The sequence below is a fragment of the Pteropus medius genome, unplaced genomic scaffold (assembly GCF_902729225.1).
Source record: "Pteropus medius unplaced genomic scaffold, Ma_sr-lr_union100, whole genome shotgun sequence".
Lineage (NCBI taxonomy): Eukaryota > Metazoa > Chordata > Mammalia > Chiroptera > Pteropodidae > Pteropus > Pteropus medius.
This window is the reverse complement of record NW_024350927.1, coordinates 7,876,159-7,892,759: the sequence shown is the minus strand read 5'-3', so window position 1 is coordinate 7,892,759 and position 16,601 is coordinate 7,876,159. Positions and strand designations below refer to the sequence as shown.

Genomic DNA, 16,601 nt, shown 5'->3' with positions numbered 1-16,601 from the left:
TCTGCGCAAACTTATTTATTCCCTAATGGCAGGCCAGGGATGAAGAGACGTGTAGAAAATCTTTCTGCACGAGATAAGATACCGCAGAGGCCGCCACAACACCCCCGGCTCTGTCCTGCTGTTTCCTGCTTTTCATTGTGGAGCTCAGGCCCCCCCATCGTCAATCCTGATTAGAGGGTGACTAATACTAAGGGTTGTTTTGTTTTTTTTTTAAGTCTATCATTGTCACACTTAATTCCTTAGGTATCAAATCCACAAGCAAATTGTGGCTGTGCGTGAAACATGGTTAATCCAGGGGGCTGCGGTAAAAGGTGGAAAGCCGCGTCCCAGCAAACGCGGAATGTTGCCTTTTCCGGAGGGACTTTTACCGGTCTACGGTCTCTTTCTTCCTAAATGTGTCCTCTGCTTGGTTCTCTTGGTAACGTAACCGTTTGTCGTTTGCAGACCCCAGAATGGCTCGATGATACTCTACAACAGGAAGAAAGTGAAATACAGGAAGGACGGGTATTGCTGGAAAAAGAGGAAAGATGGCAAAACCACCAGGGAGGACCACATGAAGCTGAAGGTCCAGGGCGTGGAGGTAAAGCGCAGATGAGGCTTTTGTTGTTGTTGTTGTACAAATGTCGTTTTCGGGCCGCGACGAGGACGGCGTTGCCGTGGCGGGGTCGGCGCCCGTCACCTCTGCCCACAGCGTCTGTGTTGGTCAAGCCCCTGCTTATTGTTTCCTGCGACCTTCGCAGCCCGCAGTCTCCGCTCCCGTGACACCGATTCCACTAAAGCTCCCATTCCTTGGGAGGCACCGGTGTGTGGGCTGGGACCGCAAGCTGCCTGCAGAAGCGAGCGGGTCCCATGGGAATGGTGGTCGCCAGCCAGAGCCTGGCTTCCCTCCCTCCGCAGACCAGCCTTTCTGTTCCCCTGTGGGTGTCTCGGCCTCGGGGAGCTCGCAGGCCTCAGAGCTAATTCGATGCGCTGACAGGTGTGTGGGATGGTGGCGGGGCCAGGTAAGCTCGGCAGAAAGCACCGCGGGGCCTCGTACACACCTGAGTTGTGTCCTCGGGGCACAGGGCACTGTCTGGTTTCCTTGTGGTCGTCCTGACCCCACAGGGTCTCACCCTCGGGCAGCCACGGACACACCCCTGGTTCCTCTGTCACGGTCCGAGGGCCCGAGCCAAGTGTCACGGCACGAGACGTGAACCGCGGTGTGCCACTGGCCGGCCAGCGGGCGAGCACCCGCTTCTCCGCGTTTCTCGCCGACCCCCGTACGGGTCTTCCCTGGGGGCGTGGTGGGCGCCGTCTTGGGCCGGGAGCCGAGGAGCTGGCTTGTGAGCCCCCGGTACTCCAAACTGGCCGAAGGGAGGTCCCCCTGGAGTGTGTTGGCACATGGGTCCGCTAGCGAGCCGGGATCGATGGCCAGGACTGGCATCCAGCAGCTCGCCCTCCATGCTGGCGTGCTGTGTGACGCACTTGTCATCGCGGCCTCTTCTGTTTGAATCGCGTTCTTCAGTGGCTACTGAAAATAGCATCCAATGGCTTTAATTGGATCACGCCACAGAGAGATGGAAGCTTGTCTATGATTTTGTGGGGTCTTTTAAACACCTAGGCGCAGTGCTCTGTGATGACAAACAAAGAGCCTGACAGAGAATCTCGGTTCCCCGCTCTCGCCTGTGGGCGAGGGGACGTGGGGGGCGAGAATGAGGGGCGCTCTCTGGGCGCGGCAGTGCTGGGAATTCACGCCAGAGCCGTGGCAAACAGCGCCTGTGCCCGCAGGTCTCTGCGCGTCCCATCTTCGGTGACGTGGAAGTGTCAGTAACGGGGTGGCGTTCTTCCTCGCAGCCCAGAAGCCCAGAGGGGAACGAGCCTCCGTGTTCGTTTTCTCCCCTCGGTTATAAATTAGAATCGTCTCTGGGCGGAACCAGACTGGTCTGTGGTTATTCCCAGGCCGCCTTTGCGTTTGGGGTGACTGTGGCTGCCGCCCCTGAGGGCTGGTGTGGAGGCACATGCATGGGGACCGTCTGGACCCCCGGAGCACAGCGGGGCTGGGGAGGACGTACGAGACCGTAAGGGGTGTCCGTGACTTTCCGGGTGTGAGTGGCAGTGGGCGGTGGGCAGGGCAAGTGGGCTGGGACAAGCCTTGGGTGTGCTCTCGGGTTCTCAGAGAGAGAGGCCACCTCGGTGGCCTCCGGTGTGGAGGCCTCTCGCACTGAGCTCAGGGAGTCGTCTCACTGAGTGGCTCAACAAACACTGCATGTGGCCCTACTCTGCGCACGGCCCTGTGGTGTCTACAGAGAAAAAAGGAGCCGTGTCCTCTGCCCCGTGGACGCCAAGGAGCCAACCGTACCTGGAGGTCATCAGTGGTGCTGAGAGGTACGGAGGGCTGGGCCTTAGGACAGGCGTCCTGGAGGTCAGGGGCTCATATGGCCAGGGGCTCGGGTGAGGTGGGTAGTAAGCCAAGCGCCACAGCTGGTGGGACTGTGGGCCTGACTCACGCCGAGTTCTGCGTAGCTTCCCTGGTCACTCGGCACCGTGGTCGGGGCTGCACCTGCGTTATACTTAGACCCCCGCATCCCTTTAACCGCGTCCCGCTGTGTGAGCACCCGGGGCCCCCTAGTCCGTGGGCTTTTAGATCCGTGTTCTCAGCGTCGCACGCTATGCGCGTCTGTGCGTGCAGCGTGCGGCCGGGCCCTGCAGTCGCCGGCCGTGAGGTCTGAGCAGTTTCCGTTTTACTGGACACGGCCAGACCCCTGCGAAGTGGCTGCGCTAATGACCAGCACCGAGCGCTGCTGTCTCCTCCTCACCCCGTCACACACCGGTGGATGAAAGGTGGTTTGAACTTGGTCTTTCCTAACTATTCCTGGGGCGAGCACATTCTCGTGTTAATCGCAGCCCTTTGCTGTGGACTGTCTACCATGGGTGTGACTTTTAAACGTCCTCCGAAGACAGCCACCTCTGGCAAGACCAGCTCCGCATCTCACTGGTTCCTCCTGCACGTGCCCCCGGTGGCCGGGAAGCCCAGTGGTCATGCAGGGCACAGTGGCAGCTGGTCCTTTCCACGTGGGGCACTGTGATGTGGATATACACGGGGTTTTGTGTCCTGCGGGGCCGGGGGGCTCGCCAGTTTGGAACCTGTTTTCTCCTTCCGTGGACTCGTCGGGCGGTTCCCGCTGACTCAGCCCCCACGTCGTGCGAGGCTCGGTGCCAGCCAGCGTACCCAGCCGCTGGGAGAGGCAGGCAGCCTCGCATGGGGTCCTGGAGCTGTGATTTTCTGCCACCCGGGCCGGGCGCCTCGGGTCAGGGGCACGATGAAGATATCTGGACGTACCGTTTAACACATCACTCGCTGTAAGCCTTCCCTCAGGCCAGGAGAACTTCCAGCCCTGATGCTTTTGTTCTCAGAGGCTGGGGCCCTTGATACACAATGCGACTCAGAGGCACATTGATTTTCTCAGCCGGGCACAGGATGGGGGCAGCCGCTTCTGAAGCTGACGAGCTGTTAGGTCCACGATTAGTCGTCTTATCTGTAAGCCAAGGAGACGCCAACTCGATAAGATTTCCTGGGATGACAGAGGTTGGCAGAGAGGAAAAAGAAGGTGGCTGTGATGTCAGCGTCTCAGGAGAAGAAGTCTCGGTGGGCCGGAAGCGGGTCCCGCTCCACACATAGATTTACGCCTGCCTTTCGGGGGCCTGATGGGGGGTGGGATGTCCTGAGTACAGACGGGCAGATCTAAAGCGTCCCCTTCCCTCCGGGATTGCTGTGCCAGGGGTTGGACGAGCTGGGATAAGCCAGCCCGAGGTGATGTGGGCCAAGCCGGAAGAGGACCTTTCAAGTTCACGGTGCTCTTGTCTGGCCTCAGAAGCGTGCGGGGCTGTGTTCAGCCTGGTCCTCATACCCCTTTTTGGAGAGTGACGGCCTGTCAGAAACCAGGCTAGCTCTGGGCTGCCTACCTACCAACCTCTTCACTGCTAGGCTCCATGACAGAGAGAGGCCACATGCTGAGTGCAGCGACAGCCACATGCCAGGTGCATGTGTCACCCAACCCTCCTCAAAACGTCCATGCAGAGCCCTTGCTAGACCCAGTTCATAGATGAAGAGACGGAGCCCCAGAGAGGGTCTCGCCCCACATCCTGCCACAAATCGGTGGGGACCTGGGACTTGAGCCGGGCGAGCCTGGTTCTGACATGCGCCTGCCCTGACACCGGTCGCTCCCGGACACTCGGTGGGACTTGTAGTTGTTTCACGTCAAGTCAGCACTTACCCTTCAGTCACCAGCCTGTTGTCAAATGCACAACGCGACCCAGCAGCATCGTGATGGGTACGGAGGACGCGGTGCTGTAAAAGACGCTTGTGATGTCACGGGGGTCAAACATCGAGCACGCAGGCCTGACACAGGGCGGCGTGGGCTGAGACGGAGCAATCGCAAGGCCCCGAGCAGAGCACGTAGGGGGGCTGCCGAAGGCCCACTCGGGCTTACGGAAGCGACGTACACACGGGGAACTAGGCGAAGGCTGGAGTCAGACAGTGAAGCCTCAGTGGGCAGCGACAGAGGCTGGTTTAAAATAGCTAATGTGGTTTAAAGCGGCAGGTGGCCAGTACTGCCCGGTGTCAGGCCAGATGTTCGCCTCCCGGGGCTGAGACTTTCTCTGCCTCGATCGCACAGCGCGCCTTGCCGGATGTCCTGCCCCGGGTGCCTACTGGCGGTCGCTGCAGGGGCTGTCAGCTCCACGTGGCGCCGTGGACCAAGACAGCCCTCCCCACCGAGCCCATTCCGTGGTGGACAGGAAACTCCCGGCCTGGACCATCCGCCCGGCAGAAAAGGTGGCCTTCATCTCTGATGGGAAGTTGTAGCCGCGAAGAGAAGGTGTTTGGCTACCTGCCTGTGCCACCAGGAGGAAGACGGCTCCGCTGACCCCTTGACGGACTGTCCGGGGCTCCAAGCCGTCGCGAGCGTGCTGACGGCGGTAACGAGGTTGTGTTTGTGGACTGGGCCTCATTAGGACCGATGTTATTTACTTGGGCACGTAGGCCACATATTAAAAAGAAAAAAAGCACCTCTTTTCAAAGTAGGAATGATATTGTAGTTGCTGCATTAGGAATTAACAGGGCATGAAATAACTGTCTGCCTTGTGGCAATGCCAGATCATCTCAGCTCTGCTTGCAGCCGTAAGACAAATAGGCATCTCACTTGCCGCTGATGGAAAATATTTAAAATAGCCAGCCACGAACTTGTATGGTGCCCAGATCGAGTTTGGAAAACAGCAGTGAGCAGGCAGAGAGGCAGCTGGCTCCTGAAACAGCTGAGCGGTGGACGCTCACTTAGGGCCAATGAGTCTGCGTGTGGCCTCTGTGTTTAAATAGGAGACATATCTTTTTGCTTTTCGTAAGCGACTGCGTGGCTTTGGTCTGTGGACGTATTCGTTAGGTCTGCTGCCCTTCAGACTCGCTGGGTGCCCTCCAGGCTCTGCATGCGTTGTCCCTTGCTCAGGCCCGTTTTTCTGTCTGTGCCGTGGTGTGTCAGCCTCGTGGCTTCTGACCCCTCCGAGGCATTGTCCTTCATCTTCTCGGCCAGAAGTAGCGACACCCTCCCTGTCGCTGCCGTAACGCTCCATCGGTACCTGTCTTCGTGTCTCCCTGAGCTCGCATTAGCTCTGCCCAGGTCAGGAACCACGGATGGAGTGCCTGGCATTCTCTAGGTGCTAGGAAGCCTGTCCCTGGTGAGATCCACTAGGTGACCCGTTAAGCACAGGACATAGAGAGGTGAGTAAGGCCCAGCCTCGTACCAGAAAACCTTACGGAAACATAAGGCCGGCCATTTCAATCTGATGTGAAAATTGTCACCGCAGAGGTTTCGGAGTTCCCAGTGAGCGTGTTTACCCCGAGGGCAGGTCGGGGTGGGTGCCCCACAGGAACTCGCCCTGAGCCATGAGATCCGCTGGCTGCCTCATCTGAGTCTCACCTCAACCCTGCAGTTCAGTCGTGACAGGTATTTTTGTCCCCACCGGTCACACGTCTGAGACTTGAACCTAGGTGTTCAATTTCGAATCTCGCCACCTCTGCTGCCTGGCGCCGAGAGCGGCTGTCACGCCCGTCTCCGTGGGGAGGGCTGGGCCGTTTGGTGGCACCTCGCAGGACCGCCCAGGGCTGCCTTCCGACTTTCAATCATCCGAATTTCCGTGCTGCGTTCCTCGGGCACCTAGCACGCCGAAACTCAATTTCCTGTTACCTGGCGTGTGTGGGTAGGATCAATTCAGAAACTGAAATCCATCGCCTCGCCTTAATTTCTAATTACTTGGCATCCCTGGTGATACGTCCCTCCTCAATTCATATAATTAGAATTTTAGCTAATAAACACCAGTTAGCGAGCGTCGTTTCGCGGTGGCGCAGCCTCTCTGTTCCATGCCGCTGTGCTCGGAGGCCTGGCCAGCACGGTGCTGTGGCTTCTGCTGTTTAAGGCTCCGTCTCCCCTGACCACAGCCAGCTAACGGCAGCAACGGTGGCGTCATTTGCCAAACACCCCCTGCGCCCGTCACGTCATCTGCTTCCATGACCGGCAGCCCCTTTGCTAGGATGTCACGAATTTCCAGGCAGTTAAGAAGTGTATCCCACGAGATCTACCTGGTTAGTAGCTGAGCCGAGATGCCTCCCAGGTCTGTCCTGTTCAGAATTCCCAGTTTTCTCATCGCTCTACCGCATGGGCTTCCAAAACAGCTGGATCTCCAGAAGCTGCGTCCTTAGGCCATGAGTTCTGGGAGTGAAGAATTTAAATACGGCACAGTCTGCCCAGCACAGGCCTTAAGTAAGATGGGGCATGAGAAAGGTCTTAGTAGAAGTGACAACCCCCTTCTGGTCCCTGGGCCGCCCCCGCCCCCCACAGCCCCAGCCAGTCAAAGAGGAGGAGCGCCCCCATCCCCCGTGTCTCTGTAGCCCGGGAGCCTGGCCCCCTGAGGCCACCAGAGGCTACAAGGAGGAGACGGGGAGGGAGTTCATCCTGCAGCACCCGGTACCTACCTGCGGACCCGCGGTCACTCCTGAGCTCTGGTTTCATCCAAGTCTTTTGGAAGTCTGTGGTATCCCCGTGTGGGCCCTCTTAGGGAGAACCAGCCGTTTACATATTCCTGCTGTGAGCTGCCGTGTCCGCCACAGCCTCCAAGCTTCCAGGACACACTTGCTTTGGATGTGAAGGGCTGTGTGCTCACTCTCCCTGTGTAGATTTACCAGATTTAGTGCGTGTGTGTGCACACGCATGCATGCACACACACACACATACACGCACGCACACAAGGATGCCCAGTTAACTTCGAATTTCAGAGAAACGATGAGTGATTTTTCAGTGCAATGTTTGGGACATTCCTATAGTAAAATGTTACCTGTTGCTTGTTGGAAGCTCACGTTTAGCTGGTGTCCTCTCTTTACCTGGCAGTCCCCTTTGGGTCGGAGCGGTTCCCTTTGAGTCTTTGTGGACAGAGAGTCAGCTGCTCGGGTACGGTTTCGTCGACGACTCGAGGAAGCGAGTTGATTTTTCTGCAGATACGTCATCGATGCAGAAACCAGAAAAACAGGAAGGCCGCCGGCCACTGCCAAGGAGAGGGGACACCCCTGGCAGTTTGCTTGCAAACCCAAGTGCTCCAGGCCTGGGGACCCTCTTGCTGTCCCTGGAAAGTGAGCCCTGGGTGCCTCTCGAATACCCAAGCACTGGGACTTCGGGTAGCCTCAGTTCTGTGCCCTTAGCGGCTGCTGCAGGCCTCCGCCCGCAGTGTCTGAAGAGGGCGGGCTGGTGAGGGAGCGAAGCGTTTGTGGCCTTGGCCTTCTTCATGCCTCCGGTAGATTACGGAATGTAAAACATTTCCGTTTTGAAACTTGATTTGAGCCTTCTTGAGCTAGACGTTCCCTGTGGAAGGTAGAGCTGCCGACGATCGACTTGGTATGCTGAACTTGTGTCTAATTATTGTCATAACCGTCCCTTAATGTCACGGCAGGTTAGCCCACGAGGACGCGAGTGGGGATCTAGCATATTCACTTGCCGTGGGAAACCTTGAACACCCCTGTCAAAATCCCCCGCTCCACGCCCCGGAGTACAGCAGGCACAGAGTTAGATGCTCGCCAGACTACAGAGCCTGGATTCTATGAGCGTGATTGACGGCCTCGTCCAGAAGCTGGGGGCCTTTGACAAGATGATATGTGTCCCACCCGCCTCGGTAAGTGGCCAGACATGGTGGTTTGCGCTGGGTGAAGAATATCTCTGGCCTTCACTTGACTGAATAGCAGAGTATTGATCTTCTCCACATCTTTCGACATTGCTGGGGAAATTTGCTCCCGTCATCGGCGCCCTGGCTCGTCTCCGTGTGGAGCGGTCGCCGTGCCGAGGGATCGAGTCTCCCAGCCTCGTCCTGGAAGAGTCACACCCGACCCGCTTCAGTTGTCGTGAATTAGTTACCGACACAGGGAAGGAATGTGGTTTGCAAACTAATCAGGCCTATGGTGCTCTGTCTGCTTCCCACAAAGCCAGGGGGGACATAGAGATGTGGCGAAGGGCTCTGTGCCCCCAGGGGGCGCAGCGGAGAGAGTGGGGGTGTTGCTTTGATGGAGGTGCGTGCTTGTGGGGGGCTCTGGCCACTGAGCTGCCCTCTGCTTGCCCGGCCTGGACGCAAGGCCGGAACTGTAGATGACAAGCAGGTGATTCCATGAAAGGTGCCTTTCCGGTGTCTGGACAGATGAAGTGACCTTCCGACTTTCTTTGCATTTCTTAATTCCTTCACTTCGTACTGCCATGAGCCCTTCAGGGCAGGCCTTAACTTTTTGTTGCAAAACACTCAGATCTCACACAAAACCTGAGACCCGCACGGACGCGTATGCGGCCATATTGCCACTTGCTACCCACAGTGCGTCCCATTGATCAGAGTGTCAGCCTCGCCTGAGAGCCTGAGAAGTGTGGGCCCTCAGGCCCCACCTGGGCCTCTTTTATGTGGGACCCCCCACGATTCCTGGCACGTCCATCTGCAAAGGTTGACACTCACCATCTAGGGTCCTCCCTTGGTGACTCAGCCCGCGGCTTCCTTTTTTTAAAAAAAAACTTAGGGAAAAAGTCCAACTTTCACAAGTCGGTCTAGCGATTTGTTACTCCACGCCTAGTGCTTTCAAAAACTGTCTAACTGAAATATCTCCGATTATCTGGTTTGAGCCTGTCACTCTGTGTTCTGCCCTTGGCCGTGAAGGAGAGAGACTAGCAGGTTTCCGAAAGGAGAGCACCAACCGGCCGTGACTGAACAGTGCCCTCGGCCCTCTCTGCCGCTGGTGCGACAGCCCTGGTCTTGCCTTGTTCAGCTCCACTCTACAGGGCGCTCGCTGTCATGGTCTCTGGTGCACATTTGGTGCCCAACAAACATTTTTTTTTTGAACGAGTGGATGAAGTGATGGACTTCTTCTATAAAGGGCCGGACGATAAATAGTTTCGGTTTTGTCGGCCAGACAGTCCCAACTATTGCAGCATGAAAGCAACCGTAGACGATAGTTAAGAAATGGGTGTGACTGTGTTCCAATAAAACTTTATTTACAATGACAAGCTGAGGGCCAGATGTGGACCATGAGTGTAGTTTGCCAACCCCTGTTCTGGATTATGGCTGCAGGTTCTAGAAGAAGCAGGGTACTATGGGAACACGTGAGAGATGGATGGGAGATGATGAAAGATTTGCCACAAACCTTCTCAGGACTTAAATCTGAGCCCTGGCGTGTCCTAGGGCTCGTGGTTTCAGTCCGATGGTGTTCACATTCAGCTCATACGTCTGTAAGGAATTAGCTCTTATTCATGACGTGCCCACTGTCTTATCAGGCAGTGTCACGATGTCCTGGTGGAGTTAGTGTCTGTTGTTTCTCCTTAGTTTTAATGGCAGCATGTCCATGGGGCTTATTTGTCTTCATCCTGAAGGAGCCAGGCAGCGTCTCTCGCAAAGGGCACTTTGGAGGTGGGAGCTGGGGAGTGTTCTGTTTCTCCCAGGAGCCCAGGGCTCTGGTCCATGGCAGTGTGGAGGGGGCAGGGCAAGTCCCAGTGACACGCTCCGAGTGCCCTCATCCGGGGCCAGCTGAGCCCAAGGTGGGCGGCCTTGCTGAGACCAGGTGTGTTAAGGGTCAGGATCTCATGGAAGAGACCGGGTCTGGACCAGCCGCATCCTTAGGCTCGGAGTGCCTTGAAAGCATCCTGGGCGTGTTTGATGTGACAACATTCTCCTAGAATAGAGGCCGTGGGGTGGGGAGCGGGGGGCGGCACAGATGTTATTTGTTCGTGTTTAAGTATTTACATGACAGCACGAGAGAACTGGGGACTTTCCCTTTCATCCTCACTGCCACGGTCTACGTGCAGCTCGAAGACGAATGTGAGAAGTAGACATTTATTACAAAAGCGTGAGGGATGTTGACTCTTTGCGGATTGATTATTTAGAATTTATTTTATTAAATATTGTACGTGGCGTGTGATAAACTGAACCTCTGCTGGTTCGCAGCTTAATGACTCATGTATCTGTGGCAGTGATAAGGAAATTAAAGGCTCGGTTGGCCGTTTCAGGGGAAGAATATGGATTATTATGAAATCTGGAATGGGCCTCTTGAGAAGCCGCCCTTAAGGGAACACACGTGTCAATAATTTCTTCTCCGTCCAAGAATCCTAATGTTTCACTTACGGGAGCATAAATTCCGAGCAAGTGGCAGCAGTTTCCCCCTCCTCGGCGTCTTGCGTCCGTCGCTCGTGGATGATCTGCTTGTACGCGGGTTCGTATGCGGTGTCGGGTCCTTTAACTTGCTTGCCTTTGTTTCCCCAGCTCTAATTTTTAACGCTCAAAGTTCTGCTGAGATCTACGTATTTCAGCACCCGAGATGCTGGTGGAGGCCAGGATAGGGCCCTTCCTGCTTGAAATTTCCAAAAAGACCCGTTTAAGTCTTGAGGGGACACTGTGAACAACTATTAGATCTGAGGGCTTGGATGGAAGTGCGGTCAGCTCCTACGGGGCCCTGAGCCCATTCCAACGGAGGCCGACAGGCAGCAAAGCTTACCCGGAGAGTCACAGCTGTACTGGGGGCCCCCGGTGGGGACACTCTGGGGCCGTGCCTGTTCTCAGGTGACACAGGGCCAGGGAGGCTCAGCGGTCACTGCTGAAGACAGCGCAGGTGTGGCTGTCCAGCCCACCACCAACTCAGCACAGATAGCGCAGGCGAGGCTCCCAGGCGACGTTTAGCAAGGATGCCACCTTACGGGGACATTTTAAAGGTATCAGCGTTGTCTGAGAGCTCGAGCTTCAAAACACTCCTCGACTTCTCCCTCTTTCTGAAATATCAGACAGATGGTTGAATGCCGCACTCTTTTCTGCCTGGGACTGTGGGACAGAAACTTGGGAAACCCGAAGACCCCATCCCCCCCGAGGTCCCTTACTCAAGGTCCCTTACTCATCGGTACAGCGGAAACATATGCTTAACCCTTCCCATTGCGTGAGCCCTAACACTAATGTTCTACTTAGACCCCTCATTTTGTTGTGTGCTTATATATGCAGAATTAGACCTAATTGTCGATATAACGCCGTATTAAGTTCAGTTTCCCCAAAGAATACACGCTGAACTGTTCAACGGTTATTTCTTACCGAATCTGGTGGGCCTTCCGCGGGCCTCATCAGTCCAGCCTTTAATTCCTTAATGGCTTTGAAATAGTTGATAGAATCTAAATTACAGCCCCACCTAGGGATGGGCAGAGTGTGGCTCTCACCAAATTCTTTTCCCCTTTCCCCTGACTTCCCGAGCTCCCTAAAGTGGGTGGCGGCTTGGACGATGCCCCCATTTCCTTGCTGGCTTTCTCGCCCCTCTCGCCGGCACAGTGGGGACCCAGTTCGTATTTGCCGCACGACTGCACGAACGTTTGCAGGGCTGGCCCGTCGGTTTCTGGTAACTGCTGGGCGTCGTTGGTCTCCCCACGCCCTGAGCCTGAGCACGACCTTGCATTTCGGGGTGGGGGGAGGGGGCAGTCTGAGGTTGGCACAGGAGGAGGCGCAGCCGCCCCGTCACAATCGCCTCTTCCCGGGAGGCCGCCGAGTAAACCTCGCTGAAGTCGCTTCCCTCCCAAATTAACGGACGCTTTCAGACATGAGGGAAATGTTTGAAAATGAGCCGCAAGCGGCACAGTATCCGGCCGTATTGTCTCCCCCTTTCTCGACACCTGGCAATAAAATTCTCAGGCTAAATACCAGATGAGTGTGCGCCTCATTATGCGAAGTGACTTCGTCTCTAACTTTTCTCAGCCCTCCAGATGGAAGCCCCGCATAACCGTGGAGAGCTGGAGAAGGGGAAATGAAAATAAACGCACTAAGAAATAAAGAATCTGTTTTTTATACTTTCTTTTGCAAATAGCGTTTGCAATGACATATTGTGAATGGACTGAATTATAACAAAAACAGAAATGAAACGGAGCTCGGGGGTAGGGAGAGCAATTGCTACACTTACTTTAACTGATATAATGCAAAGCAACGCTTTTTACACTCAATTAGTTTGCACATTGTGTTGGACACAAACCAGAATGTAGAACATTTTGGGGTTTTGTTTTTACATGATTAAAGGAGATGAGATGAAATAAATTCAGTAAATTACCCTCCGTTCCTTTTCAGTCCGAGATACTTTTGCTTTGTTTTTTCCTCACCCCTGGTATTGATGAGGCCTTGTTCCTCCATCGGGGGGGTGGGTCCGTGAGGGGAGCAGGCCCCCCCGACCACTGCCCCCAAACAACATGGTCCCCCCCCAAAGATCCAGTGGGTTTTCAGTTGAGTTCCTTCCTCTACCTCAGGGCCATCTTTGGCTGCGTAAACAAGGTTACGGAATCAGAACTATTCACAGTGGGTGTTTGACCGTATTTTGTGCTGCAGACGTCGGGCAAGGATGGCAAGCGTGACCACGGCCAACAGATGCGAGCAAGCAGTTAGGCGGTGACAGTGTTTCCAGCGCTGAGCATTTCAAGATCCTTGTTTAATTTATTTTGCTTAATTATCCTTCCTTGCATTTTTAATGCTCCTAATATGATAATATGAAGAATTACAATATGTGATTATGTATGGCTCATTTTAATATATGCCGGATGTGAGGGGGAGATGTGGGTTGAAGCTGTGAGCCAGGGACAGACTTAGGGGACCCCGTCCGAGCCTTCCTGTGTGCTGTTCTGTCTCCTGCGGGAGGGGTCTGGGAAGGGACAGGGCGTTCACCACAAACGATGTAGAAAAGGGTTTCTCTAACTTCAGGGTGCGTGCGGGTCCCCTGGGGGTTCTGATTCCGCTGGCCGGGTGGGGCCTGAGATGCTGGTTCCGGGTGCCGCCGCTGCTGGCCATGGATCATTCTTTGAGTCATGACGGTGGGAAGGCGTGAGGGAGAGAAAGTGGTGTCGGGTGTGTCCCACAGGCTGCGGATCATCGAGTGCCCCGTGCCGGCTGAAAATAAACACCTGCTAACTAGGCCAGGCCCATGGCAAGTGGCACGCGCGCTTCTATCTGGCACAGAAGCTGTGGTCAGGCATCCTGCCCCAACTCCTGTCTTTTCAAATCATCATCTTTATTTTCTCCGTGCAAAAGAGCCTCACCTGTGTGCACTCAGCGAGTCTGTGTTTTATATTCAAAACCACAAATACTAATAAGAAAACAATGAGAGAAACCTGTTAGGTACAATATCCAATTATAATTATTTTTACTCCAAAAGGCATGTCAAATAAATAATGCAGTTTATGTTACTTCTAGAAAATGCAGCAGCATTAGTTAATTTACATAAATTATACAACTCATTATCTTTGTTTATAAAAAGTCTTAGCAATATTTTGGCTTATGGATCTAAAAGTAGGAAAAAAAAAAAAACCCCTAGATGTTAGTTCAATGTAATGTTCCTTTCCTGCAGTCACCTTTTCATTTACTTACAGAAATAGTGTCTGTTCGACAGATCCCCTTAGGACGACTGCCCTTTGCTCAGGACAGACAGCGTGCATCGTTTGACTTTCCTTTATTAAAAGCCCGATAAACGCAAGTGAATGAATCTAAGTCTCGAGGGAGTGCTCTGAGCAGCGGCTGCAGCCTCCACGGCCAGCTTTCCCGCCACCTGACACCAGCCCCGGGGGGCCGGTGGGGAAGAGGCTGCGGGGGGTCAGGCTTCCGAGCCTCCTTTCTCCCTCTCTGCGTGAAGTCCTCAGGCGGCTCTAGCTAGGTGCCCGCCCAACAGCTATGAGCGGCTGGACTCCCGCACCGTCCCAAAACAGCAGCCACCTGCCACCATGGAGCGCCAGAAATGCGCCCTCTCGAACTGGGACGCGCCAGAAGTGGGAAATGCACAGTGCGTTTCGGAGACTTGGTATGAAAACATAGCCGCGTTAGATAACCCATTGATATTTTTATTGATTACGTGTGGAAATATTTTAAATATATTAGCTAAATGAAATATATTATTAAAATTAGTTTGACTTGTTTTGTTTCTTTGTTTGTTTTACTTCTTTACCGTCGTAGGAAGTTGAAAATGTAGCTTGTACTGTCCTGGACGGCACTGGGGCTGTGCTACACCAGGCTGGGGACACGAGGCTGCGGACCTGGGTTACTTTTAAGCACGCTCATCACTTAGACTCTGGCACTAATGCTCCTGCGGGCCCTGCATCGGGCTGACTCAGTCGGAAGCGGGGGTGCGATGTGGTGGGTTGGGCAGGTCCGGTCTGTGGCGAGGTCGGAGACTCAGGCCCCGCAGGGGGACAACGGGACTCGCAGAAGTTGGGTTCTGGTCCCGCTCGGGCGTCCAGCCGGCGTCTCCAGCTTAGATATTGAAGTCGCCGTCCGCAGACGGAGGGGCCCAGGTCCCAGGCTGTTTCAGAGCGGACGCCGGTGAATCCTCGGTTCCCCTCCCTTGCCTGTGCAGGCCCGCCGGCCTGGCGGGAGCGACGGCTGCTGGCGGCAGGTCTGCAGAGCTGGGCGTGCTCGTTACAGGAGGGGTGCTGAGGAGAGGTGCTGTCATTTGTGGGGGACCTGTGCCTTGCCAGGTGCCAGGGCGTCTGGACTTTCAACATCCGTGTGTTCAGAATGGAACCCAATGCCAGCAGGGCTTCCGACTAGGGGGGCCCCCACGGCAGGCATAGCCTGGGATCCCAAAGCCCCCAAGGTGCACCCCTGAAGGCAACAGGGCCTTTCCTCCACGCATCAGTTCTGCTGGGTCCAGGTGAAACTCTTCGTCCTCATAGTACTCGGGATGTTGGGGACAAAGTGATTTCTGTCACTTATCAGTCGTTGATTAATGATTTAGTTCTTCCACCCATCCATTCATCCAAGAAACATTATAACAAGCCCACTGCGTGCCAGGCACTTTGCTAGGCACTGGGGATAAGATGTAGTGATGCACAGAGCACATACACCTCTGCCTTTTGAAACTCCCAGTTTAGTGGGGTGGGGACAGATGGGACAGAGGTAAGCAATAGACACCTCAGGACGTGCCAGGATGGACACTGGCCTCCGGAGGTCTGGGAGGGTGTAGGCGAGGCAGAAACACAAACCTGTGCCTCGGAGGGCTAAGGGATATTGCCATGCAGAGCTGGGGGGCATTCTCAGCAGACAGGACAGCATGACTCCCTAAGACTGGCGGACCTTGGTTTTCTGCTGACAGAAGGGACCAGAATCCTGGAGAGCAGGGACAGAAGAGAGGGGTGTGAGGTACAGCCAGGGGTCCTGGAGCCAGGTCGTGCGTGGCCATAAGGATGCCATGAGGATTCAGGATTCTGTCCCAAGGGTCATGACGAGCCACCGAGGGGATTTCAGTAGAGTCTGGGAGGCAGTGCGGAAGGTTCTGGACGGGTGACTTAGCCCTGCGCCCGGTGAACTGGGCATGTCACTTAATCTCCTCTGGGTATTGGTGTCTTCATCTATGAAGCGACAAGGAGGAGGGAGGGAAAGGGGAGTTGGCCAGAATGTTCTGTAGGTTCCTTTTTATTTACGAATGCTGTGATTCAGACAGAGCTCAGTCTTTCCCTCCTTGGCGTCAAGTGACCTTCGTGTCCCTGTAGGACTGATTCTGAATGGCTTACAAGGCGCTGGCATGTCCACGAAGTCTTCAGCTTTTGTGTTTGTGAGTTCTTTGGCTTTATAATATATAAAAAGACAGAGTGGCCCTTGGCTGTGCCACATCACCCCCGGGGCTGCCAAGGTTCTAGGATGGGGTGGGACCTGGGCATTCATAGTTTTAAAAAAGCTTCCCAGGTAATTGATTGTGTGTATTGGCCAGATTGGAGCTTGTGTCTCTAGGCGGGGACAAAGCAGGCCCTCGTAGCCAGAGGCTTTCTCTTTAACAGTCTGCCAGATGCCCGAGACACTCTGGGTCTCCTGGGGCCCCCTCCAAGTCCAAGGATCCAGACCTACCATCAGACCGAGGGTCTTAGGTCTTTGCATGAAGAGGACGTGGTATAACCCACAGAGTAAACGGAGCGTGGGAGGCTGAGGGCCTTTCTGGCAGGTTCGTGTCCCACGCGGACAAGTTATTTGCCGAGAAGGCAAAGGGACCGGCTGTCACGCATGCTGCTAATGAAGGTTTGGGGTTCGGGGCTCGGACACAGATGATGAGGAGCATCTCTGATGCA

At 54.9% G+C, this 16,601-nt stretch overlaps 1 protein-coding gene across 15 annotated transcripts in view; it reads left to right on the top strand.

Moving 5' to 3' along the window:
* CAMTA1 (calmodulin binding transcription activator 1) overlaps positions 1–16,601 on the top strand; it is a 784,924-nt gene that overhangs the window by 393,278 nt on the left and 375,045 nt on the right. For all 15 annotated transcript variants that reach the window (XM_039842316.1, XM_039842302.1, XM_039842305.1 and 12 more), the window contains one exon: positions 445–580. In XM_039842316.1, coding sequence (XP_039698250.1) covers positions 445–580 — 136 coding nt within the window. The remainder of the gene's footprint in view (positions 1–444; positions 581–16,601) is intronic.